This window comes from Poecilia reticulata, chromosome 4 (genome assembly GCF_904066995.2).
Source record: "Poecilia reticulata chromosome 4, P_reticulata-male-v2, whole genome shotgun sequence".
Taxonomy (NCBI): Eukaryota; Metazoa; Chordata; class Actinopteri; order Cyprinodontiformes; family Poeciliidae; genus Poecilia; species Poecilia reticulata.
The window spans coordinates 1,975,547-2,002,098 of record NC_088833.1 but is presented as its reverse complement, the minus strand read 5'-3'; the positions used below and the strand labels follow the sequence as shown (position 1 = coordinate 2,002,098).

Sequence of the window (26,552 nt, the reverse complement as noted above, 5' to 3'; positions counted from 1 at the left end):
AATAAAGCAAACTGGAGAGGAGAAGAGCTGTTGCCTTGCAGCAAGAAGGTTCTGGGTTCAATTCCCGGCCCCGGTCTTTCTGCATGGAGTCTCCATGTTCTCCCTGTGCATGGTGGGTTTTCTCCAGGTACTCCGGTTTCCTCCCACAGTCCAAAAACATGATTGTCGGGTTAATTGGTCTCTCCAAATTGCTCCTAGGTGTGAGTGTGTGTGTGCATGGTTGTGTCTCTGTGTTGCCCTGCGACAGACTGGCAGCCTGTCCAGGTGACCCCGCCTCTCACCCGCAACGTTAGCTGGAGAAGAACCTGCAGCTGGAGAGGCACCAGCACCTCCTGACCCCACTAAGGGACAAGGGAGTAAAGAAAATGGATGGATGGAGAGTAGGAGAAAAAGAAAGTGAGGAAAATAAAAGTTTTGTGATCAGGAAGAGACAGTTGAACACATTATGGTACACTGTAAGAAATATGATACCTTGAAAAGATTGAAATGAGAAATGTATATTAGGAGATTACGATATTACAAGTTCTTCAATGTACTTTTAATTAGATGTCAGAATCCACTGTCCACACTCCTTACCAGCTGGTGGCACCAGTGCTGCACTTTTAGGTTGTTTGCTAAACGCCAATAATTACAAGAAGAAGAAGAAGCACGATGAATGGGGCTATCGTTCCAACCCCAAAAGCAAAAAGAAAGAAGATGAGGAAATAAAGTTTGAGTTCTTCGCTTTTTATTAAGACAGTCATATCTCCTTCTTAGCTTTGTTGATATTTGAAACACGCCTTTAGACATAGTTTCCTCTTGTTTTAGGAGCAACAGCTGCCCGATAGAGACTAGTTAGCCTCAAAGCTAGCGGTCAAGCTAACACTATGAACAAGAAGCAAACAGTTTAGTTTTAGAGAAAAGGGGGCAAAACCGACTGTTCACGGACATTACTGGAGGCTAACTGGACTCTGCACTGCTAGCATCTGCTTCTCGGACGACATTTTTACGGTAAGAGAGTAATATTTGACGTGCTGGGACAGTAAACGTTAGCTAGTTTCTGGACGGAGACGTTTCTTTTCCGCCATATTGGGAGTGGAAACAGCGGCCAGTAAAAACAAAGAAACTCAAAAGTACACAACAAACTAAGGAATAAGGAGAAACAGAGGAATACGGCACCGACTTAAACAAACAAACGATGTTCGTTAAACAATAAACAAACTCAAACAAAAATACGGATATATAAATAGTTTTGAGAGCCTCATTGTTGATGGAGTCTGATATTGATTTTATAGCTCCACCGCTTTAAGAAAGTGAAGTATTATAAACAAACTGAAAAAATGTTTAGCCCAGTTAATTTTGAATGTGCTTTTTAGGATGCAGAAATCCAGTCAGTTAATTCCACCTGATTTGTAGTTATTCGATTTTCCAGTATGAAATTAGGAAACATACAGTCAATGTCTTCACTGATTTTATTATCCAAGTGTAGCTTATAATAAAAAAAGCACTAACCTGCAGATTTCTGGAACAGTAAGAAACTTTCACAACTGTTAATAATTTTACATTAACAAAATGTGGACAAAGAAATCAGCTATTGAGTATTATTTCAGTATTCCAGTAATCCAATGAAACAAAATTGCAGGTTCTGCAATTTTAAATATTAAAATTGCATACAAATACAAGCAACCCAAATCTTTTTTAAATAGGAAAATAAACTACCTAAAATTCAATAACGCAGCATTCCTTTAGTGACACTGGCTCATTTGAAGCACATCTGCAGCTAAATAAATGCCTCTAACAACAACATGTGAAAAGCTCAGGCCGTTCTGCTGGACTGAGCGCCCAGTACAGTGAAGGGCTGATCTGGTGATATTGTTTTCAATTAATACCTGGATAGAAAACGTTGTTCAATACGAGATTTTTTAAATATTCTTCTTCTTATTTATTTTAATTTTTTTACGAAATGTGATGCAGGTGAAACTATCACCTGAGGAGTTCTGGGTAGAACGGATTTAGACTTCTTCAATTCAAAATGTTTTTTTTAATATACAGTTTTAGTTTTGTTACAGCTCTGACTGTGTTGTTTCTCAGATAATGGTTTTCTTTTGAGTCTATACTTTGTTAGTAGTTATTTGATTACTAAATTAGCTGATTATTTAGTTAATCACAATTAATCTGCTTTAATAGTTTCAGCCCTAAATGATAGAGCAGATATTTCATCAAGTTGTTGAATCTGCAGCAGTTAATCTTGAGCAAGCAACTCCAAATATTCCATATTTAGTTCAAATCTTCTAGTTCTGCTTCTGTTCTTCTTTCCATCAGGTCTTCCGCTCCACCATGTCCACTTTTAGTTGGGAGGTTGTTGCTGAACGGTTTCTTGTTCACCAAGAGATAAACTCCAGTCCAAACGCTCTAGAGATGAAAGAGGAGCAGGAGGAACCGGAACCTCGACCAGTCAAAGAAGAACAGGCTGAACTTCACGTCTCTTCGGAGGAAAAGCTGCTTGTAGTGAAGCTGGAGACTGACTCCTTCACAGTGACCCCTGCTGGTGACGACATGATAAAGGAGGAACCTGAGCCTGTAATGGTTAAAGAGGATGAAGAGCAGCTTGTAGTGAAGCAGGAGACGGAGAGCGTCATGGTGACTCCTGCCAGTAAACCAGAACTGAACCAAAACCTACTCCTCCCTGAAAGCATTTATGAAAATGAGAACCAACTTCAACAAGGAAACAATCAGAAAGACGCACATAAAGTGAAAAAGTTGACGTCACGGAAGAAAAAGTCGTTTTCCTGTGAAATATGCAGTGAAAGTTTCACTCAGCTTCGATACCTGACTGTTCACCTGAGGACTCATAAAGATGGGAAACCTTTCCAGTGTGCCATCTGCGGAAAAGGTTTCACCAAGCAGAGCAACTTGACCGCCCACAGGACAATTCATACAGGGGAGAAACCCTTTCCCTGTGAACTGTGCGATAAATCTTTCAGGACCAACGGTCAGTGGGTCAGCCACACCAGGACTCACATAGGGGAGAAGACCTTTCCGTGCCCGACTTGTGGAAAATGTTTTACCCATAAAAACACACTCAACAGGCACGTGCAGATTCACTCAAGTGGGAAATCTTTGTCATGCCTGACATGTGGAAAACTTTTTGCCAGAAAGACTACCTTGAATGTTCACGAGAGGAGTCACACGGGCGAGAAGCCGTATATCTGTAAAGTCTGTGGCAGTTCTTTCAATTATAGCTGGCATTTGTCTAATCATGAAATGATTCACACAGGCGAGAAGCCATTCTCATGCGCGACCTGTGGAAAGAATTTCAGGGAGAAAGGAAGTTTAAAAACACACATCAGAGTTCATACGGGTGAAAGACCTTTTGTCTGTCGCGTTTGTGGAAAAGGTTTCGCTCAGAAATATAATCTGACGGTTCACATGAGGACTCACACAGGAGAGAAGCCATATTCATGCAAAGCATGTGGTAAATGTTTCAGTGACAACAGTCATTTCAGGCAACACATAAGATCTCGAAAAGATGAAAAGCATCTTGCGTGATAGGAAATTGTTCCATCAAGCAATAATTTCTAGAAACCCAGCAGGGGGTTCACAGGTTGAAATTTTTACCAATCATGCTAAATTTTTACTGATATTGAAATCTTAAATTAGGAAGTGTTAGGACTGCACAATGGAATATAAGGGCCAGGCTAAGAAAAATGGATATTACGAGAATAAGGTCGTAGTTGCACAATAAAGTTACAGTAATAATAAAACAGTCATAAGAGTAGAAGAATAGAGTCATTATATTCAGATTCTGGTTATATTCAGATTAGTCATATTACCAGAATGAGGTTGTATTTCAGGAGAATGAAGTAGGAAAGTGTTAGGAACGTACGATGGAACACAGCAGTAATTTTATTAGAATTTCTTCCTGAAAAGTAACTAAAATGAGGAATGTCCTGTGAAGTTATACTTTGGTATCAGTTTTATAAAAATGAAATACTTGGTTTTTAATTATCAGTAGATTGAAGCAATTATGCAAATGACTGAGTTTATTTCAGAACCACATTGACTTGCCTGGTTAGTCGTGTCAGATCTTGATCATTTTGCTGCCATTAAAACAACATTTTCTTGTAATATTCGATATCCTCTTTGTTTTACAGATATGGTGACCTTATTGTAATTTCAAAAAAGAAAATCGGACCCTTAAGGTTTACTGAACTTCATTCTCAACGTTAACGCTAGTCAGAGTAAGGGGATTGTGTCTGGGCAGCGATAAATTAGTGTGATGGGTTTTCAAATTGCTAAATCCTTTTTTTCCTTCTGAATATTCAACCATTTCATTGCTTGATTATCTTTTCTAATGGATGGTTTCAAAGCAGAGTACTAAGTTTATTGTGCAGAGCTGGTTAAATGGATAGATTAGGGATGCAACTAACAATTATTTTAAAAAGACCTAATCTATTGATTATTTTTTCTACAGTTCTTTTTTTAGAATCTCCATCACTTTGTGACTAAAACTCATGTTGCTTATAAAAATGTTTGTACTCTACATCTCTCACTGTTCTAGTTTACACACCATGACACCACTTCTCTTTGCAAAGAAAATAAAATATGAATTTAAACTTTAACTGACTTTATTTTAAACAACAAATATATATTTACATCTGGTAGATAGCAGTGAGCTGAATTATTATCACAACTTGAAGACTGCGGATAATAACTTACCACTGGTCTTTGCTCCAAAACATATTATGATTAAATGAGTAAATAAAACAAAACTTTTTTCCCAAGCCATCTTCAAAACACTAGTTTCTCCCCCAGTTAGTTATTCTTACATCGGTGCAGCGCAAGCAGCCGTCCCAATGCTGCGTGTGTAAAAATACACATTTACTCCTCTCTTCTGCTACTTCTACTTTGTTTAAATTGACTTATTAGCAAAAACAAGCAAATGAGTTGCTAATATTTTGCTTAAACTTAACTGACCTGCAGAAACAGCTGCAGGTGCTTTCATGCATGGCTGGCTGTTGTAAAGTCTGCATTTGACCCGTTTCCCTGATCGATTCCTTATTGGCTTTTGGGCTGATATTCTAAATCCCATCCTGAACTGTGACTTTGCTGCATTGTTATTTTTCTATAATTTTACTATTATAAATGAGTTTCTCAGTTTGTTGTTTTTTCCTTTTGTGTAGTCGTCAGGTTGTTGGTTTAATATTTTGACTGTAAGGTTAAATTATTGTGTTAATAAATTCCTTTGCTTTGGAGAAAAGTTGTTTCTGCTTGTATGTGTCATGCGATGCGTCAGGTGCAAGATGTGTCTGCATAACAAAGAGAAACCGCTTCCTGGAGAACCACAGCTGGACAAATGAACAGAAGGACAGTAATGCTTTTCCCAATAAAATGATGACCTTGTGTATCAAATAATTTTGAATTTCAACAAAAGATATACATGTTCAGTTTGGATTTTGAGGTACTGGGGTTTTATGTTAATGTTTTAAAGCAAAAATCATTGTGACATGGCTCCCAGGTGGTTCTGTAGCTGTGCAGAAGCTCATTGGTCCTTTTGCAGAACTGCTCCTGTTATGAGAGGCTAAAAATGTATAAAACACACATTTCTTCTTGCGTGGTCCAAAAGCTTCCTGTCTTAGAGACTTTCTCCATTGTGGATCCTGTTTACTGGGTAGAACAGATGTTTTCTGTCTTCAACTTTCAGAACAATCAACTCGATAAATAAATTTAAAAGAGCAACGAGTAACTTATATATTTTAAATTACATAAAAATATCAATCAATCAAATTTTATTTGTATAGCACATTTCAGCAGCAAGGCATTTCAAAGTGCTTTACATAATTAAAATAAATAATTAAATATGCAAAATTATCCAAATAAGTTTGAAGTAAAGGAACATCATTGATCATTCTTAGTCTATAATATGTATTCCAGTCAAAAAATTAATAGAAAAATACCTCTAAGTTAAGTCATTTTGAAAACAGACCCCATCAAGCAGACTAACAAGCCGTTTTTAATGCTTTTAGTGATCAAATGCGATTGAAATTAAAACATTTCAATGGCGCCTTCATCTAAACCAAATTTCTACCAAAATGTAAAGCAACTAAATTATTTTTAGTTCTTTTATCCTTAGTATCATGTTGCTTAGAAAGTGTTGAATATGACTGTGGTGACCATTTTATTTCACTATAAGTTAATTTTTTTATAAATGTAGTCTATGTGAGGTGTACTTTAATTAATGCACCAGCGGTGATGATGACACTGTGCAGCAGGGCAGAGCATGTTGGGAAACATCCTCACAGAGAAATCGCGATAATGTCTCTCTAACTGGGTTGCTACGAACAATTCAGAGGGCGAAAAGCTCCGTGCTCTTCATTTAAAGACTACTTAAAACGGTATTCCATCCCAGGCTTCGATAGTAGTTACAGCTTGCCATTAACGCCGATTCATTCCGTTTTGTCAACAGTAACAGCCTGAGGGAAACCCGTTAGCCTCTGAGCTAACTGAAAAGCTAACTCCCCGAGGGACAGAAGCAACCAGTTTCATTGAAGCCAAAAGCACGAAAATGCCTTAAAAACAGACAATGCTGGACATTTATTTGATCCTGGGATGTTTAATGAGCTTCTCATTTAAGTGGAAAACGAGTTTGATCGGTAAGAGGACCTTGTCTTTTAACCAATAGCAATAAGTGCTAGCTTGCCTATCTGTTACACTGGCGGAGCTGCAGCAACATGTCAGCGTGGCCGCCATGTTGGCAGAGGCAACTTCAGCCAAAGAAGTATTTAAGTGACTGAAGCTGCGGTTTTATTGGGACTAAAGGGAGTTTGTTTGCATTTTTAGTAAACTGTTATAAACCCCAAGCAAAATGTATTACGTTGCTGTATATAGAAAAATAAATGTTAATTTCTTAGTCTCTGAAGTTACATCTATTTGAACAAAATAATTAGAACAAAATAATTTAGTATTTGTCACTTAAGGAATAAAACTGTCTTTTTAATTCCAGTGTACTGGGTGAATGTTGATTGAATTTTCTTTTGTTGTTGATGTTGCTATTCCTGAAGCAATACTTTTTCATTAATACCAGGTCCACGAAGTTCTAGTCCACATTTTGCAACATGAAATCATTATTACAAATTAAGTTCTTCTACGCTTTAAATCAGCATCATGTCCCCCACTCCTCTTCTTCTGTTGGACCAAGTCCTGTAATTTATCAAAGAGTTAACTCCCCAAACGGATAAATATGCTGATTAAACGAAGAAAATGAACACGGTGCTTCATGGAATGGTTATGAAATGTTTCATTGCAAAATTAAGAGAATTGTTTTAGAAATTGAGAGAATAAAGTCATAATACTAGAATGAACTAGTAGTACTAGGAGAAAAAAGTAGAATTTAATACGTTCTACATGGTTTAGATCTGGATCACTGATTGAAGCTTTTGTTTGTTCCTTAAAATTATTTTTACTTGGAATTTTACCATATTTTATGTTAATATTCCAAATTTATTCTGCTAATATTATGACTTTATTTTCACATTGTTTTGTAATTTAAAACCAAAATTCTTTAGTCTACTTCCCTAATTTGGGAAGTAGGGACGTTAAAAACTAAGTAAACTTTGTGTCAATTTAAGTTTTGACATAAATAATCTGGTTTGAACTACATTTTAAAAAGTTTTCTCAATGAAGCAAACATGAAAAGAATATACATCAGGCTTTATTATTTTAATTTTTCAAAAGATTTTTTATTATTTTAAATATTTATGCTCTTTACCATTTGCTGTGTAAATATTAACTCATATTTATGTGATTTGTAGTTTTGATTTATGATTAATTTTAAAAGCAATTTTTAAACATTTTGATCAAATATTTAAAGGAAAACATTTTGCATTTTTAGCAATCTTAACATTAAACATTTTCTGTTTTTCCTGCAGGCTGATCACTTTCCCATTTCCGACGGGACCTCCAGTCTTGGTTCAACGGACTAAATGTCAAGCAATGAAGGAGGAGCAGTCGGAACCAGAATCCCAGCCGATGGCGACGATGAGCAGAGATCCAGAATCTCAGTCCGTCAAAGAAGAAGCAGGAGAGTTTCGCCTCTGTCAGGATGAAGAGAAGCTTTTAGTTAAGCAGGAGATAGAAACGGTTTTGGTGACTTCTGCCCAGGAGGACGTCGTTAACAATGTACCGCAACTGGAGCAGATGAGGGAGACTGGTGAGCAGGTTAAAGAGGAACCAGAACCGGTGCTGATTAAGGAGGAACAGGATGAAAAGTGGCTTGTAGTGAAGCAAGAGACTAAAGAAGAGGGTCAACCAGAACCAAACAAAGCTCAACTTTTTTCTGCAAATTCTCCTGATGGTGAGAACCAAGAGCAAGGAAACAACCTGGAAGCCTTGGGAGATAAAGAGTCGAAGCCGAAAAAGAAACGGTGTAAAAAGAACCTGCCTTCCTGTGAAACATGCGGCCAAACGTTCACTCAACTTCGATACCTGACAGCTCACCTGAGGACTCACAAAGACGGGAAGCCTTTCCAGTGTGCGACCTGCGGAAAAGGTTTCAACAAGCAGAATAACTTGACTGTCCACATGAGAATTCACACGGGAGAGAAACCCTACCCTTGTGAACTGTGTGATAAATCCTTCAGAACCACCAGCCAGTGGGCCAGCCACACAAAAATCCACATCGCTGGAAATCCTTTCCGATGTGAGACGTGTGGGAAAACCTTCACCAAGCAAAACAACCTAACCAAACATGAAAGGGTTCATACGGGCGAGAAGCCCTATCCTTGTGAACTGTGTGATAAATCCTTCAGAACCACCAGCCAGTGGGCCAGCCACACAAGAACCCATACAGGCGAGAAGCCCTGTTCCTGCTCAACTTGTGGAAAAGGTTTCTCCAGACGCTACGACTTGAACGTCCACATGAGAACCCACACGGGCGAGAAGCCTTTCTCGTGTCATATTTGCGGGGAACGTTTCATCAGGAAGATCACCTTCAACTTTCACGTGAGAGCTCACACGAAGGGGAAGCCCTTTGCCTGCGAGGTCTGCGACTCGTCTTTCAACTACAGCTACGATTTGGCTCGTCACATGAGGATTCACACGGGCGAGAAGCCATTCCCGTGCCTGACCTGTGGGAAAACCTTCAGGGAGCGAGGAAGTCTGAACGGACACATCCGAATTCACACGGGTGAGAAGCCGCATGTCTGCATAGACTGTGGGAAAAGTTTCGCTCGAAAGCACAACTTGACTATTCACACGAGAACCCACACAGGCGAGAAGCCATATTCCTGCGATATATGTGGAAGGTCTTTTACTGACAACACTATACTGCTCAATCATGTCAGAACCCACTCAGGTGAAAAGTCTTTCTCATGTCCTTATTGTGGTAAAAGTTTCACCAAGAAATACACATTGACTGTCCACATGAGGACTCACACAGGCGAGAAGCCGTTTTCCTGCGAGTCGTGTGGGGAGGCCTTTATTTCCAGAGGCAAACTGACTAAACATGCGTGTTAAATGAGCCTCCAGTGGGTTTTACTCACATTAGTATGACTGAACCTGTCTGGTTTGGAGTAACAGCACCACCTACTGGACAAATAATTTTATTATTTATTGTTCAGGAGTTGAATAGTTGAAGAAAGAAAACAGATTATGGAGAAACATCTGATTTTTCTCCAGACTATTTTTGTCTTCAGTTTTCTAAAAAGCAAAAATCGTATTAATGCTTAATAAATGTATTTACATTGGTTTAAAATGAATAATACTTATATTTGACTTACCCATCAGTACTTTCATGTTTGAACGACTGAGTGCACTTGTACAATGCAAAAATAAAAAAATATTTTTTCTTACTTCAGTCAACTTCAAATCCAGGTTAAAATGACAATAAATTAAAAGTATTTTGCTCATTTTTATGAACGAGAATAAAGTACCAAAGTTCACAAGCTGCATTTTAGAGTTTGTGGTTGTTTTGAGAGCCTGTCCATAACTTTGGCAGAAGCTACAGGTCTATAGCTAAAGGTACAGTAATATTCAATAAAGTAGAATATACGGCCCAATGAGGCTCATTTGGCAGAATGAAAGAACATGAAAATAACCTTAAGCAGATATTAAACATACTTTTCATAAAGCCCACATTCGTTTTTAAAAGTTTTTGTTTTATTGTACTGATCTAATTTAAATGTTAAGTTTTCATTAACTGAAGTTAAACTTAAGTGAAAAATCCTAACAGAAATAAAGGCTTTCTAGCATTTGTCTGAATATTTAATCTACTTTGTGTTTGACGTGGTGTTCCTGAAATGAATGTATTTTTAATATTCTGATTTATTAAATCGGACTGTATTTTTTTTTATTCAACTGCTCAGAATGTAATAAGTATAATCTATATTAAGTGAACTTTAAATGTCACTTCCTTCGGAGTCCATGCTGTTCTGAAATGTTCATTTTCTCCCACTGTTTGTTAAAATTACTCCTAATGAAAACATAAAACCATTTATTTAAAAACCTCATAAGCCTTTAACTTCTGATGAGTCATCAGTTTGGAAAATACGTTTCATTAAATTTATTATTTCGAAGATGGACCTGTTTTTAATCATTAATTACCCTTTATGTTTTTTTAATGTTATTACAAAACAGCGTAAGTGTGACTAACATTAAATACAATCTGTTAATTCTTTCAATCCTTTAAATAATACAAATTTCCTCACTGTAAATGTGTGATTGACTTGTTTCTGTTGCATCTGTAATCAATTATGAGATTAACTGAAATATTCTATACACTAATATTAAATAATGTTCTATATCAGCCCAGAACATCCTTACAACTGTTTTGGACTCTATTATCTTCTGACTCAACTCATTTTTGACTGCTACTTTTGTTTTCTTTCATTTTTTGTCTTTTTTTTTATTAACCAAGCACTTCTCCCTTATTTAACAAAATAATTTGGAAATTTCATTTATTTATTTAGGCTAACTTTGCATGAAACGATGACAAAACAACATTTATATAAAGGGGGAAATAATTGTAATCTTTACTTTTTACTTTTCCATCACTTTATAAACTTCCCCTGACAGATCATCGGTTAAGGTGAACGTTATCCTGTAATAATGTTCTGCTCTGCTGATAATTGGTTTGTTATAGTGAATGTGAAGAAAAAATGCCAAATTAAAGTTGAGAAAGATGAGTTGTTTCTTATTATAATTTTTTTTTTGAAAATTTACCACCTATTTTCGCTTTTCTGTGGTACATATAAATAAGCAAAATTTTAATGATGGTTGAAACTTTTATAAAATTGAGCAGTTGATGCTTATATAAGAGATCTTATAACAAGGTTGATGGCACTACAGTGGGTATATTTATTGTATATTTTTGTCTAATGGAGAACATAGTATTTTGTTATTGCCAATCCCGTACTGACCAGAGGATGGCGCTAATGCTCCATCTCAGTCGGTTTTCCAACCACCTTAAGGAGCAGAAACGTTAAATAAAAGGTTGGTGAGGTTCTGCTCATCATTAGAATAGGCTAAACATTATCACCTCATCTTTGAAGTGCGGATATAATTTCTAGTATTCCTTTAATACAGATTTCTCTGTTTTATCAGCAACAGTGGCGTGAGAGCAGCTAGTTAGCTTCCCAGCTAAGTGAGAAGCTAATTGTTCGAGGAGAAGAAGTATTTCCTTGGCACAGGTCGCACAGGCGCTAAGAAAACTGACACATTTTAAGACACTGGATCGTTTCGAGGATTTTCCGAGGGACAGGACGAGTTTTGCCGGTAAGAAAGCCGTTATTGGCGAGTGGTGACGAGCTAGCTGCGGCCTGTCTTGGCTGCGGTAGCACGTCAGGCCGTCCGCCATATTGGGGAGGGGAAAATGGTTAGCAACCCATAACTGAGCCGATAAACTGAAGATGTATCCTGATTAAAAGCGTTACAAACGTTTTTATTTCACAAACATGTAAAGATTTGATAAATTGAAACATTATTTATGCATCAATTCTGTCTTTTGCTAAATCTTTCATCATTTAACTATGATTCAATATTTTGACCATAAAAGTTAACAAATTATGTTAACACATACCAGCCCCTATGACTTTATAATATATGCATGGATGGGCAGTAATTAGTTTCCGTTTCTTGAGTAAGTTTTTCATAATATTGTACTTAAATCAGTTGTTTCGCACTCCATATGTTTACTCCAGTAATATTATTCTAATGTATTATCTGTTGACTCTTTTAACATCAGAAACAGAAGAAAGAAAATAGTTTTTTTAAACAATGAAAAGAGAAACTTTCAGCTTTTTTCTAATCAAGTGAATTTATTGAAGAACAGACAGAATAGCAGACTTTGACTTTTTTCATCTAAATCTAAAGAATTGAAAAAAGTTTTTGTTTCATCTTTAGATTACAATAAATAAAACTGAAGCAAGTTTATTTCACTTCAAACTTAACTGATCACAGTGCAGAGAGGCTGCAGCCAATCAGCAGATGTTGGCTCCATTCAGCTTCCACCAGCAGGAGAAGCTCTTAAAGTAATGAAGTTTAAATTTGAACCATCTTCACAACAGTTTTCACTTCAAAACAACAAAATCACCAAAACCTCAGACCTCTAAGATCTAATCTCTCCACAGTATCAAATAATGAAACTTAATATTAATCAGAGTCTTTAAAAAGTAAATCTGGTTGATTTCAGTCTAGTCAACATTTGGTGAGTGAAATATCAAGTTTGAGCATCAATCTGTCAACCAGGTCCAGAGGTGGGCAGTACCATATTTTCCGCACTATAAGGCTCACCTTCAATGAATGGCGTATTTTAAAACTTTTTTCATATATAAGGCGCATAGAATTATGCGCATTAGTTTGGGTTGCCAATTTGTTCCGTACTCTATTATTACACATCCACATTTGTAAAGAAGTGATCCCCGAGTATTTTATATAGTAGGCTGCCCCAGTCATTGTTTCACTCACAGTGTTGGTGTTGCGATATTATTGTGCCCAACTGCTTTCTGGGTAACACAGACCAACCGACACGCTGCTGCCGCTGCAGTCTGTGTCTGGAAGGCTTTCAGACTGATTTACAAATGTACAGAAAATCAACATGCAGGTGCTTTAATTATTTTCCTTCATGTGATGTTAGCTTAAAACACTCCAGTTCTCCTTTAAAGCCCTTTTCACAGATCATCAGAAGTGAAAAATAAAGGTACAGCAACATTGTCAAAATTTATCTTTATTGGTTATAAAGCGTAAAATTGGTCATATTGTGTCAGTTGAGTTAATGTTGAGCATTTCCTCCGAACTTCACAGTAAAGCTGATTGTTCTTCTGCTCTCAGGTCTTCCACCGCATCATGTTGACTTTGGAGCAGCTCCAGTGTTGACCTCAAAGAACCAACAACCACAGAGATGAAAGAGCAACGGCAGGAAGCAGAAAACCAGCCGATGACGGGGATAAAAGAAGAAACAGAACCTCAACCAGTTAAAGAGGAACATGTTGAGTTGTCCATGTGTAAGGATGAAGGACCATTGGTGGTGAAGCAGGAGGCCAGCAGCTTCATGGTGAATCCTGCACATGAATCAGAGCTTCAGCAGACGATGGACACTAAAGAGGAACCAGAACCTGTAGAGGTTAAAGAGGAGCTCTGCAGTGATCACACTGAAGATCAGCTTGTAGTGAAGCAGGAGGCTGAGACCTTCATGGTGTCTCCTACTTGTGAGCAAAAAGACAACGGTGAACCAAGCAAGAACCAATGGCGGCAAGGAAGCAACCAGAAAGACTCCGGATCAAGTGGAGAAAAAGATCTGAAGCCAGACAGGAGACATCAGGACACCAGAAATCACAGGGACGATGTGGACAAGTCAAAATCAAAGACACAAAGAAAAAAGCTGCCCACTTGTGAAATGTGTGGGAAAAGTTTCACTCAGCTCAGGTACCTGACTGCTCACCTGAGAACGCACACAGGTGGGAAACCATTCAAATGTGCGACCTGTGGAAGAGGTTTTATTAAGCAGAATAACCTGACTAAACATGTAAGGATTCATACGGGTGAGAAACCGTACCCCTGTGAATTCTGTGATAAATCCTTCAGAACCAGCAGTCAGTGGGACAGTCACACTAGAACCCACACAGGCGAGAAGCCCTTTTCCTGTCCCACTTGTGGAAAATGCTTCTATAGGCGCTTTGACATGACCATCCATGTGAGAACCCACACAGGAGAGAAGCCGTTTTCATGTCAGATATGTGGAGAGCGATTCATCAGAAAGACCACCTTTAAAGTCCATGTGAGAGCTCACACAGAGGAGAAGCCGTATGCCTGTACGGTCTGCGGCTCGGTCTTCAGGCTCAGCTATGATCTGGCTCGTCACATGAGGATTCACACGGGCGAAAAGCCGTTCTCATGCCCGACCTGCGGGAAATGCTTCAGGGTGAGAGGCAGTTTAAATGAACACCTGAGAGTTCACACAGGTGAGAAGCCTCATCCGTGTTTGACCTGTGGAAAAAGTTTCACCCGGAAGCGTAATCTGACGATTCACATGAGAACCCACACAGGCGAGAAGCCGTTTTCTTGTGATGACTGTGGTAAATCCTTCTCTGACAACACTGTGCTGATCAACCACATGCGAACCCACACAGGCGAGAAGCCCTACTCATGTCCTGTATGTGGAAAAAGTTTTGCTAAAAGATACACCCTGACGGTGCACATGAAGACCCACACACGTGAGAAACCATTTTCCTGCCAGTCATGTGATGAGGCTTTCACATCAAGACGTAAACTGACCAAACATGTCTGCAGTTAATTCCTAGTATACCTGCAAACACTAGCATAATGAATAAAACACTCAGTCCTTTCTGTGCTTGGAGTGCTGCTGCCATCTGCTGGACAAATTATACCCAGAGGAAGATTTACTGTAGAATCTGAGATGTTTCTGGTCTTCTCAGATGCTGATGATTTTCTTATTTCATTTCTTCGTTGTTGGAAGAAATAATTCATGTTTTTTTTTTTTTTTTTTTTACCATACTTATTGAAGTCATGACTTTGCTTCCAGATGCGTTTGACTAAACATCATGTTTCCTAAAGACTCTTCACTCTTCATTCAACATGATCTGAGCCATTCTGGTACAAGTCTGATTGTTTTCAAAGCGTCTGCAGTCTGAAGGGTCAGGTCACATTTTAGCTGTCCACATTGAAGTCTCGCTGCAGTTAAATTAGCAGCACAAACGACCAGGCAAAAAATAAAAATAAATCATATTTCAGCAAAAATGTTGAATTGAGCACCAAGGCCTGCTGTGTGAATGCAGCCTTTGTTGAATTTCATGAGCCTGAACTGTTTGTGCTTTACCAGATTTCAAACTGATCTCTTTGTGGCACAATATTTGTGCTGTAATTCCTGTAAATAAATGAAAAATGTAGCATTTTGCCTGCACTCTGATTTCTCCCTTTGCAGAGATCAAGGACTGGGAAGGTTTTAGAATCAGAGGTTGTCCAATCAGCTAGGAGCTGAAAGTATCCGGTCTAGGACCAGCTTTATTTTTATTAAAAATAATATTTCATGCAAAATTGTCCAAAAGCACACACACACACACCTGCTGTCTTTCACACAATCCAGTGGACACAACACATAAGTTCTTTTTTTTTTATTTATTGGGAATTTAATATTTTTTTCTTCGTCTGTCTGCAAAAGATGTGAATTTATTTCATCTCCAACTTACAAACACATTACAGGAGAAAAGTAAAACTAATCTCTGAGTTATTTTGGCCTCTAATGCTCCTGTGGAGGCCGACCAGACGCACATTATTAGTTTGCAATTTAAATTATTTCATAATGACACTTATTTAATTAGTGAGCATTTCTCACCAGCAACATTTTACCCAGGAGGTAAAACAAAGACTTCTTTTGCTTTGCATTGTTCCCACCTGATGACAGACAAGATTATATTCCTGATGAATGTTTGTGTTATTCAGCCTGATGTAAGTTATGTTGCTATTTTGTTTTAAAATCTTGTTTTATGTTTTTCTGTTTAGCTTTGAGCACCTAAAGGTTGTTGCTTGTTTCCCTACATTAAGTCATAGTGCCTGTTATGCTGCTTAAAAATAAATGTATTTTCCATTTGGTACTTGATTTTATTTGTCAGATAAATTATTTTCCTGCAAGTGGGCAAATAATGATAAAGATCAGACTGAAGAGCAGGAAGAGGAAAGTGGATTTATTGCAGCTGATATTGTGGTTATTTTACCAACGTCTCCTCTTTATGATTTTAAAATAGCGTGCAGTGAGTCAGTATGTTCCTAAGCATCAAACCGTTCTTGGATCCTCTAGTTTCATCAAAGCCAAGCAAGTTAAACGCAGGAGACTAGATATTAGTCATGCTGCAGTCAAACATGAATTATACATCAACTTTTACAAACCAGAACATCCAAATACATCAATACACATATTAAGTTTATATTTTCATGTGGAGAAATATTTCTGATACATAAGAAAGAAAAAATCCATCAGCTGTGATAAACTTTATGGCTTCTGGAACAAAGAAAACTACAATAAACCAGAACAATAAAGAAGATCAGGACAGAGACGACATCAGAACAACGAACCTGATCCATTATCAGAGAGACCAAAGGGAATCTATTTGGGTTAACAGAACTTTGCAAAAGATTCAGAATACCCCTCCTCAACACAAACCCCAGCATGTAGCAACTGAGTGAATCTGGTCTGGACTCTGTGCAGGAGAGTCACATCCTTCATGTCTTCAGAGACGCTGTAGAAGGACAGAAGACCTGCTCTGTCATTCAGGAACAATCCGACTCTGGAGGAAACTGGACCTGGGGTGGGGGTCCAGATGTTGTTGTGACCAAAACTAAACCTGCTTTCAGAACAACTCAATGCCCAAGATTTGTCATTGTATCCAAATCCACTTTCATTCACGTTTCCTGCTCTGCTGATATTGTTGTAAGCGACGGCTACGCGGACTCTCCCTTTCCACTCCACCTCCCAGTAACAACGCCCAGTCATTCTCTCTCTGCTCAGAACCTGAGGCCAATCAGAGAATTTGCCTGAACAGTTATATAAGTTTCGCGATGTCCATGTCACTGTCCTGTTCTTCTCATTTACTTCCAAATTACTGTTTGCTGTGTTTGGATCCAATGAGAATTCAAATGAATATTTTAAGAATCCGGCTCTGTTTTGTGGTTCTGGTTCTGCTGCAGCTGACACTGTGTCATGGCCTTTATGTTCCTCCATTAGACAGATGAGACAGATGCACTTCTGATCAGTGCGGCAGAACATCTTCATCACCTCATCATGACGAGAGCAGACGTTCTCCAGGACATTCTTGAACGGCTCCACAAGCTTGTGATCCTTAAATGTAGCTGAATCATAATGAAGGTGAGGATTTTTCTCACAGAAAGTAGCCAGACAGAATAAACAGGACCTGAAGGCTTTCAGCTTCCTCCCAGTGCAGACATCACAGGCCACGTCTTCAGGTCCAGCATAGCAGTGATCAGCAGGAGCAGCTTGGAGTCCAGTCTTCTTCAGCTGCTCCACTAAAGCTGCTAGCATGGAACACCATGCTAGCAGCTTGGTGTTCCAAGCTGCTAGCATGGAACTAAACCTGCTAGCAGCTTTAGTGCCTGCAGGGCCTCTCCTGCAGGCACCAAGGCCTGCAGGAGAGGCCTTGGTGTGAAGGTCTGTCTGCACTGAGGGCAGTGGTAGATTTTCTTCTCCCCACTCTCATCCCAGAAGCTTTTAATGCAGCTCATGCAGTAGCTGTGTCCACAGGGAATCGTCACCGGATCCTTCAGTAGATCCAGACAGATCGGACAGGAGAAAGTTTCTCGGTTCAGCTGACCTGCCTGCTGCGCCATTTCTCCTCTCAGTCACAGTGACGGTGCGAGTTTCATTTCCAGAGAACAGAAACTGCTCTAAGCTCTGATCCACCAATCACAGGTCAGTGCAGAGAAGCTGCAGCCAATCAGGTTTTACCTTCAGCAGCTTCAAGCTGTATGAGAGCAGCAAGGAGAGGAAGGCTTTGATTCCAGGAAGTGGATGGCTGTAAAAGTCATGACGTTTCTAGTTTAACCATCTTCACAGTAGTTTTCCTTCCAAAACAACTGAGTCACCCGAACCTCAGCTCTCTTAACGTCTGATCTCTCCACAGAATCAGAAAATAACACAAAGAGCTTCATGATTGAGTTTAGGAATAAAACTCTGATTCAACAACAGAAAAACCAGAACATTTTTAGTAGTTTCATATTTATAAACTATCAATATTTCCTTTTAGTGCTTCAAAGCATCCATCCATTTTCTCTACACCCTTGTCCCCTAGTGGGGTCAGGCTAATGTTCTGGGCGAGAGGCGGGGTCACATGGACAGGTCGTCAGTCTGTCGCAGTCATTTTCATGTAAACATTTTAATGATGCTCATTATTATTATTATTATTATTATTATTGCTCTGAAGTTATATCTGCTGATATAACAATATCAGCAGAGCAGGAAACGTGAATGAAAGTGGATTTGGATACAATGACAAATCTTGGGCATTGAGTTGTTCTGAAAGCAGGTTTAGTTCCATTTGAACCCTGAACTATAATATTGGGATTGAAGCACAGAAACACACAAGACAAACAACCAAAGTCTCACACACACACACGCACACACACACACACACACACACACACACACACACACACACACACACACACACACACACACACACACACACACACACACACACACACGCACATGTTTGCGTGACTATCTTTGTGGGGACTTTCCATTGACTTCAATTCATTTCTACAGCCTAAACCTGACCTTTACCCTTTTCCTAACCCTAACCATCACACACCTAACCCTAACCAAAACTCAACCAGGCTTCGGTCCCCACAAGGAGCAATTGGTCCCCACAACATAGTATGTGTCAGGAAAATCGTCCCCATAAGGTATTACAAACAAACGCGCACACACACACACACACACACACACACACACACACACACGCACATGTTTGCGTGACTATCTTTGTGGGGACTTTCCATTGACTTCAATTCATTTCTACAGCCTAAACCTGACCTTTACCCTTTTCCTAACCCTAACCATCACACACCTAACCCTAACCAAAACTCAACCAGGCTTCGGTCCCCACAAGGAGCAATTGGTCCCCACAACATAGTATGTGTCAGGAAAATCGTCCCCATAAGGTATTACAAACAAACGCGCACACACACACACACACACACACACACACACACGCACACACACACACACACACACACAGAGAGACACACACACACACACACACACACACACGCTTGCTGTTAGAGATTATCTTTGTTTTTGGACAAACCAGAGCACCTGGATTAAACTCATTCTTCCAGTTATAAAAACTTTGCTTCCCTTCAGATAGTTTTGAATCTAAATGGAATCTAAAGGGATTTGTTGCCCTTCTTTGTTTATGTCCTTCTTTTAGCCACTGATCTTTTTTTATTTTGTGATTAGAAGGAAGTCAAGTCTTTCTATTGACCCTCGAAGGAAGTTCAGTGGCTTTTCTTTTTCTAATCATCATGATTGATAAACTTTGGTTTGGTCCCGGGTTCCAATTTTTCTTTTACTTTTAGATCCTGAATCTTTCTCAGGTAATTTTTTCGAATGTCCTGCAGATCTTTAACGGTATTTTCAGCCTCGGTGTAATCACGGAGCAGCTCAGTTTGACGGGACAGATCGTCTTTTAGGATCTGAAGATGTTTTTCTAGCTTTGTGTTAAGTTTTTTTAGCCTTTCCTTCTCTTGCTTTGCACTCTTGTAGACATATTTCAGGACAGGCATATCAATTAATTGTTGTTCAATACTATTAAGCTCTTGTAAAAGTTCAATATCCTTTCTTTTTACTTTTTCCAATGTTTTATCTTTTTCACTGATTTTCTCCTTCCAAGCCCAACAGTGATCCTCACGACTCTTCATCTCTTTCACAACATTTTCTTTAATCTTCCTCAAGGTTTCAATTGAATTCTTAGCCTGTCTGTGATTATGATACAATCCATTTTGATATGAAAGTTTGTCTTTCAGTACTTTAAGGTTTTTCAATAACGTTGTGTTAAGTTTTATGAGCCTTTCTTGCTCCATTTTGGACGCTTTGCACTGAGATTCCAACATCTCTTTCTGAATTAATTCCTGTTTCATCCTCTTTGATGTCTCCATATGTTCGAACGCTTTCCTCTCTAAATTTATCCGTTTTTTTTCTTCTGCCTCCCAGATATCTAGCTCCAAATGTAACTTCTCACGTTGTTTTTCACATGCTTTGCTCAACTTCATCTCGGCTTTCTCCAAAGTTTTCCAATCTTGTTTCTGAAATTGGAGGTCCTTGGTGTTCTGAAGCTTTTCATTCATTTTGATGAGTTCTTGAACCGCCTTGTTATTCCTTTTCCGCATTTCTTCAGGATCAAAGGAAGCAGATTCCTCCCTTTTCTTGAAAAGGTTCAACATTTTGAGATTTCTTTTTTTGTTTGAAGAGGAAAACTTCAGAGCAAAATTAAACGCAGATCAGAAAACTGAGAAATTGCAGTCAGAATACAGTGAGCTAGAATATCAAAGGCATCTGTGACATAATTGATGACATCACGTGTCTTGAAGCTGCATTAAAATGTTAGTGAGTGAAACAGATGGGAAGAAATAAGGAATATAAGGACCTGAAGGAAATAAGGACAAAAAATTTACAGTAAGGAAAATATAATTTATGGTACAAAATTTAAAACCAATTTAATGGACGTAACTTATTAATGCTGCTACACACTCGTGTACAGTAGGTGGCGGTATGCACCTTGAAGTTGCTTGCGATCCGCCATTATAAAGAAGAAGAAGAAATTCCACTCCGATAGGTGGCGGTAGCGTGCTTTAGCTGGTTGCCTAGAAGGACGAAAAAGAAAAGGAAACACAAAATTGGTCCTTTTATGCTCTGGATATAAATATTTTTCCAATAGCACGCTCATTTAAAGTATTTACAGACTCTTTTTAGCACTGCATTTTTTGTAGCTTCGGCAGAAAATACAGCGTTATACCATCTTAAGAGTTACACCATTTAGCCTCCGACCTAACCCAGAAGCTAACTCTCCGAGGACAAGCGCCAACTACCTTTCTTTCTGTGTAGAAGGATAAATTGGACTTGAAACACTGCAGTGGACATTTTTAGATTGTTTCGAGACTTTTCTAGGGGTAGAAGTGAAGTGAAGTTGGTCTTTAACATCCGCACTGACTGAGCTGCACAAACACGTCAGCGCGTCCGCCATCTTTGGTGAGTCAACAAGTGAAATGAGCAGAGAAGCTGCCGCACTTTAATAAAAACCATTTTGGCTATTTAAATATATAAACAAATATCTTTCTGCGTTGAGCCTTTGAATATCTATGTGATGTGAATGATTTTTAGAAAAATATACAACAGATTAGATGAAACAAAGAAGAGACTTCACACAGATCACTGGATGTTTACTGGACGCTGCGCTGTTTCCAACTTTTCCTCTGGAGTTATTTTTGATAAGAGAAAAACCATCTTTGACCGATAAAAGTGGTTCTGTATAGAGTAACTAATGTACAGAACCATTAAAATAAGACCTGTTTAAAAAGATACAGATTGAGCTGCTTTTAAGGAAAATCACAGTGGCAAAACCCTGATAGATAGACTATCTACATCTATTAGAAATAATAATAATAAAAAAAAAGCTGTTGAACACTTAGAATGAAAATGCCGGTTGGCTTAGATCCAGTGGCGGAGCTAGACTTTTAAAGTTGGGGGGGCGAAGGGGGGGCCAGGACTACTTCTGGGGGGGCAAAATTTAAAATGTGTGTGCACACACACACACACACATATATATATATATAAAAAATTTAAAAAAAATAACCAAAATGAATATTTGGTTATTTTTTTAAGCTCCTCTGTCATTTGACATGTTATAATTAACACCTTTGACTGGCGCACATGGAGACATGATAGACTTTACGCAAAGAGTTCATCGCAGAGGAAACTAAAATCAATCAAATTAAAGATCCTTTCTGAATATCATCTCATGGACACTGAACTAAATGTCTTTCTGACCGGGAGCTGACAGCGAGTTGAAGAGTTATGGACACCTTGGTTAGGAAGCTCTGTTTGGACAGGTAATTTGACGGGTAACAATATTTCGGGTCGGACCAGAATTATTTGCCTGATGGAGGTTCGGCTTCTAATGAGTTTGGAGCACACAGAGAAAAGCTAAAGAGAATGTTATGATCTACTTATTGTAGTTTAAGTAGAGGAATAACAGCTGACTGTTGAGAGAGGAAAGAAATTAAAGTGCAGATCCGTTAGGCAGAAACAAGCGCAGTGCGCTGGGCAATAAATGCTCCACCGTTACGCTCCAATTAATCACACATGAGATGACAAACGCCAAATATATAATATATAGTTACACTGCTTACGTTAATGGTGTTTTAAAAACAAAACCAGTAAAAACTTAACTGAGTTAATATGTCAGATTCCCTCCTCACCTCATCTTGATAAGAACAGAGAGCAGTTCCCTGGTTTCTGTCCAGACTGTGATCAGCTGACCACTTGGTGCTCAGACAGTTTCAACTTTACGCACAGAGAACATCGTGGAGCTCATTATTAATCATTATAAGAACAATATCTGTCAGAATCACCTCTGATCTGGACGCTTTAACGGACCAGAGGCTTTGGAGCGTCCAGCAGCTGATCCGCTTCTGCTGGTTTTTCTCCCGCTGAAGGAAGTGATGCGGGATCAGGAAACGATCAGAGTTCTGTCGTCTTCTAATCACGTCATTTCGTGAAATGTTACCTGATTTCAAAAACGTTCTCGCAGAGAAATGATAAATGTTTCATTTGATGACTACAAATTGGAAATAAAATAATTTTTTTCTTTGACGGATAACGAAAAAACTCCAGCGCCACCTCTGCTCCAAACTAGAACATCGTCGGCCCCTCAATCAATAAATAACTTATTGGTGTTTTACCATCACCACCAGGTATGAAGCGCTTTAGCCTTTGAGTTGCACCACAGCGCAGCAACTGAAACATCCAGGAGAAGAATTTCAGCTTGTTATGAGTATAAAGGAGGCTGGTATCACACCTGATAAAAATCTTTTTATTTATGTCATCACATGGACTTATATAAAGTTTTATACATTTTCTTTTCATATATTTATTATTGTTTTTCTTCTTTAGATATTAGAGTGACTTAGAATGATTCCAAATAATGTACAGGAATAACCTGGTGCTGTTACATGTCAATCATCAGGGGGGGCCAATCAGATGACAGGGGGGGGGCACTGGCACCCCCTCTGGCTCCGCCACTGCTTAGATCCGCGTTGGATTGACGTCATATCCGGTGGTGCGCAGCCCTTTACAGGATGTGACAGTTTGCTTTTCTTCACTATCCGCCACTTCATGTAGCATACTGTCAAAAAATGCCGAAACGCTGCGTAGCGGCTGGGTGTAATAATTACCCAAGCGAACACATTTCACTGTTCTCATTCCCAAAAGATGAAAAGCTTCGAGACCAATGGACGCAGCAGGTTCAGAGAACCAGAGGCAGCTGGCTTCCCACTCCGTCCTCTGTTCTCTGTAGCGAGCATTTCACTGCAGACTGCTTCGAGGAGGCGCCCGGATTAAAGGAGTCTTTCGGTTTGGAAGTACGTTACAAACGGGTTGTTAAACCGACTGCTGTCCCTTCGGTTTTTGAGATGTTACCCACAGCTGAAAACGACACCAGCAGAGCCAAACGGCACAGAGAAGCTCCGGTTCCCAGACACTCCCGGAAAAGAGTAAGTCACTGTCGATCCTGCTGGGTTCGAGAGATATATGAATCAAAAGATGTTTTCAAAGAATAGTAGCACTTCAGCTTATTTATTACTGAAGTGTGAATGAAAAGGAGTCATAACAAATTATATTTCAGTACTATCTCTAAGGCTTAAATAAAATACGAACATAAAAATATCATTAATAAATTCATGGAGAAGAAACGATTTTAAATTTATTTTTTCTTGTATACAATGTTTCAATTTCCTGTAAAATGCTGTGTATCTCTGGTGCATTCTTGGTTAAAACTAGTATTATCTGAGAAAAAAGTAACTGAACAAGTGTTTCTCTTGCCTATCTTTTTTTATTCCAGAATTATTACTTTTTTAAAATGTGCTATTATGTTTGTATGTCTTAATAAAACAGAATTTGCATTGTACTACACGATATTGAAGGTAATTACATCACATCCGGTGGCGGAACGCAGAGGGGGCGGGATTTCCGGCGGACGTAAACAATAAGGCCTTAGCTTCTAGGCCAGTGGTGTCCAAAGTGGGTCCTGGAGGGCCTGGTATCCTGCATGTCTTAGTTCTCTCCCTGGTGGTAACAACCTGTTCAGCATGTCAATGTTCCTCTTAGGCCTCTAATGAACCATCACTTGATGCAGGTGTGTTAAACCAGGGAGAGACTAAAACATGCAGGATGCCGGCCCTCCAGGACCCACTTTGGGGACGACTGTTCTTGGCGATCTTCTGCATATTTTCAGTTAAAAGACCGTGTTTGTAGTAACAATATCTTCAGTTTGGAAAACAAAGACAGCAGGTATGTCTGCTCTCCAGATCCACTTACCCCTCTAGTGGTGGCGGTGATTCATTTAAATTGGGCTGCCAACCACCAATAAAATCAAAAGAAGACGATGACTACAGGTACATTAACTGTAAGGCAGAAATACGACCTGAACAAGAGTCATACATTTCAGATTGTGATTAAAAAATTGGCTGCAAATAATTTTCCTGATATTCCTGATATAAAAATGTCATTAATGTTGGTGTGCTGTTTTTTATTCCATCAGGTCTTTCACAACAGTATGTCTGCCAATCAAGCTGCCGAAACTTCAAAGAGGAGCTCCTTTCTTGATCACAAGATGGGAAATGTTAAAATAAAAGAGGATCTAGAACCGAAGAAGATTACTGAGGCTAACGAGGAACAAGAACCAACCAAAGAAGAACATGTTGACCGGTGGATCCCCGAGGAAGAAGGTCAGATGGAGACTTCTGCTTATGAAAGAATATTCCACAATGAGCCAGAACAACGGCAGATTGTAGCAATGAAGAAGGAACCAGATCCAGTGCAGATAAAACAGGAGCCAGAACCAGAACAAATGAAAGAGGAACCAGAACCTTCGCTAATTAAACTGGAACTAGAACTTGTGCAGATGAAACAGAAGCCAGAACCTGTATTGAAGAGACAGACAGGTCTTTCCAGTAATACTCAAACCCCAATGGTGACTCGTGCTTGGAAGCAAAACGTCAAGAGGAAACACAGAAAAGCTCCTCTCTGCACAAGGCAGCAAACCTAAGAAACAACAGCAGGCGAAGAGGAACCACAGCAAACGAAAGGCTGAAAACCAGGGGACATGATCTCGCCCATTAACAAGGTAGAGATTTAAAAACCAAAAACTCATAGAACAAATCCCACCCTTGTGAAATGTGTGGTAAATGTTACCACTTGCCCACTTAACTCATTCAGGTGAGAGGCCTTTTTGCTGTAGCTTGCGTGGTAAACGCTTTAATGAAATGACTCATTTGGATCATCACATAAAAATTCACACAAACGAGAAGCCGTATCTTTGTAAACTGCGTGGTAAATCTTTCCAGTCACTTTCCTCCTCAGTGGTAAACTGTGATTCCTTCCTACAGATTTTAAAACTTTCCTCCAACTGTTTTGATTGAGGAATCTGCCTTGTTTCCATTGTGCCACTTCTTTCCCATTGATTAAAAAACCCCGACTTAAGTGTTGAGGCTTCATGCGAACCTTGTATTCAACCAGCAACAAAAGACCAGAAGTATCATTTATGTTTAAAATAATCTATAAACATTTGCATCTTTTCTCCTAAAACCTAAATCAACCAGAATAAAACTGTATTTGCAGAATAGTTCTATCTCTTAGCTTTCTTAGCAAATTCTCTGACAATTTCCATGTTTCTGACCCAGTTACAAAGTTTTCAGCTTGAGATTGGTTCCATTGCCATGAACGTATTGAATTCAGTTTTATTCTAGTTACTCCAACAATAAAAAGGGATACATTTCTAAAATTTGACCAATCAAAACTTGAGTTTTTTCTACGTCATAATGCACCAGGCTCACACTTGTGCTCTGTTTGTTTCACCTCTTAGGCTGTTTGTTTTTGATCTCAACTGAATCCAACAAAAAGTTTAATAGTGTGGAGGAAGCATTTCAGATGATCCATGAAGACTCTGGGACAGAAGTGTGTGTCCAGGATTCTTCGTCTGAAGATGAAGACCTCGTTTTTCCAGCTCACAGTGAAGATTTGGAGTTTGAAGGGCGTCATCCTCAGAGGTAAGATTAGCGTTTTTCACACGGCGCTTCATGGTTTCTCTAAATAAATTTATTTATTGTAGAGAATTTTAGGCAGTCGGTACGCTTGAATATGAAGTCTCAGTCATCCATAGACAGCAGGCACAGTTCATGGAGTGCACACAGTATGACTGAGTATGTGGGAACCTTAACATTGTTTTAAGTCTTGTTCCAAGTCAAATAAAATAAACATACAGGCCATACTCTTCCAC

General features: G+C 39.0%; 2 protein-coding genes across 2 annotated transcripts; one reads left to right on the top strand and one right to left on the bottom strand.

Moving 5' to 3' along the window:
* The first annotated feature begins 621 nt into the window (after positions 1 to 621).
* On the top strand, positions 622 to 15,211 carry LOC103463171 (uncharacterized). Its single transcript, XM_081605824.1, has 4 exons — positions 622 to 990; positions 2,302 to 3,524; positions 7,908 to 9,485; positions 13,327 to 15,211. The coding sequence occupies exons 2-4, from the start codon at positions 2,317 to 2,319 to the stop codon at positions 14,762 to 14,764; spliced, it is 4,224 nt and encodes a 1,407-aa protein (XP_081461950.1). The 5' UTR covers positions 622 to 990; positions 2,302 to 2,316; the 3' UTR covers positions 14,765 to 15,211.
* Positions 15,212 to 16,151: 940 nt separating this feature from the next.
* LOC145551369 (tripartite motif-containing protein 16-like) lies at positions 16,152 to 18,193 on the bottom strand. Its single transcript, XM_081605929.1, has one exon. It carries the CDS (start codon positions 17,564 to 17,566, stop codon positions 16,601 to 16,603), a length of 966 nt encoding a protein of 321 aa, XP_081462055.1. The 5' UTR covers positions 17,567 to 18,193; the 3' UTR covers positions 16,152 to 16,600.
* Positions 18,194 to 26,552: the final 8,359 nt, after the last annotated feature.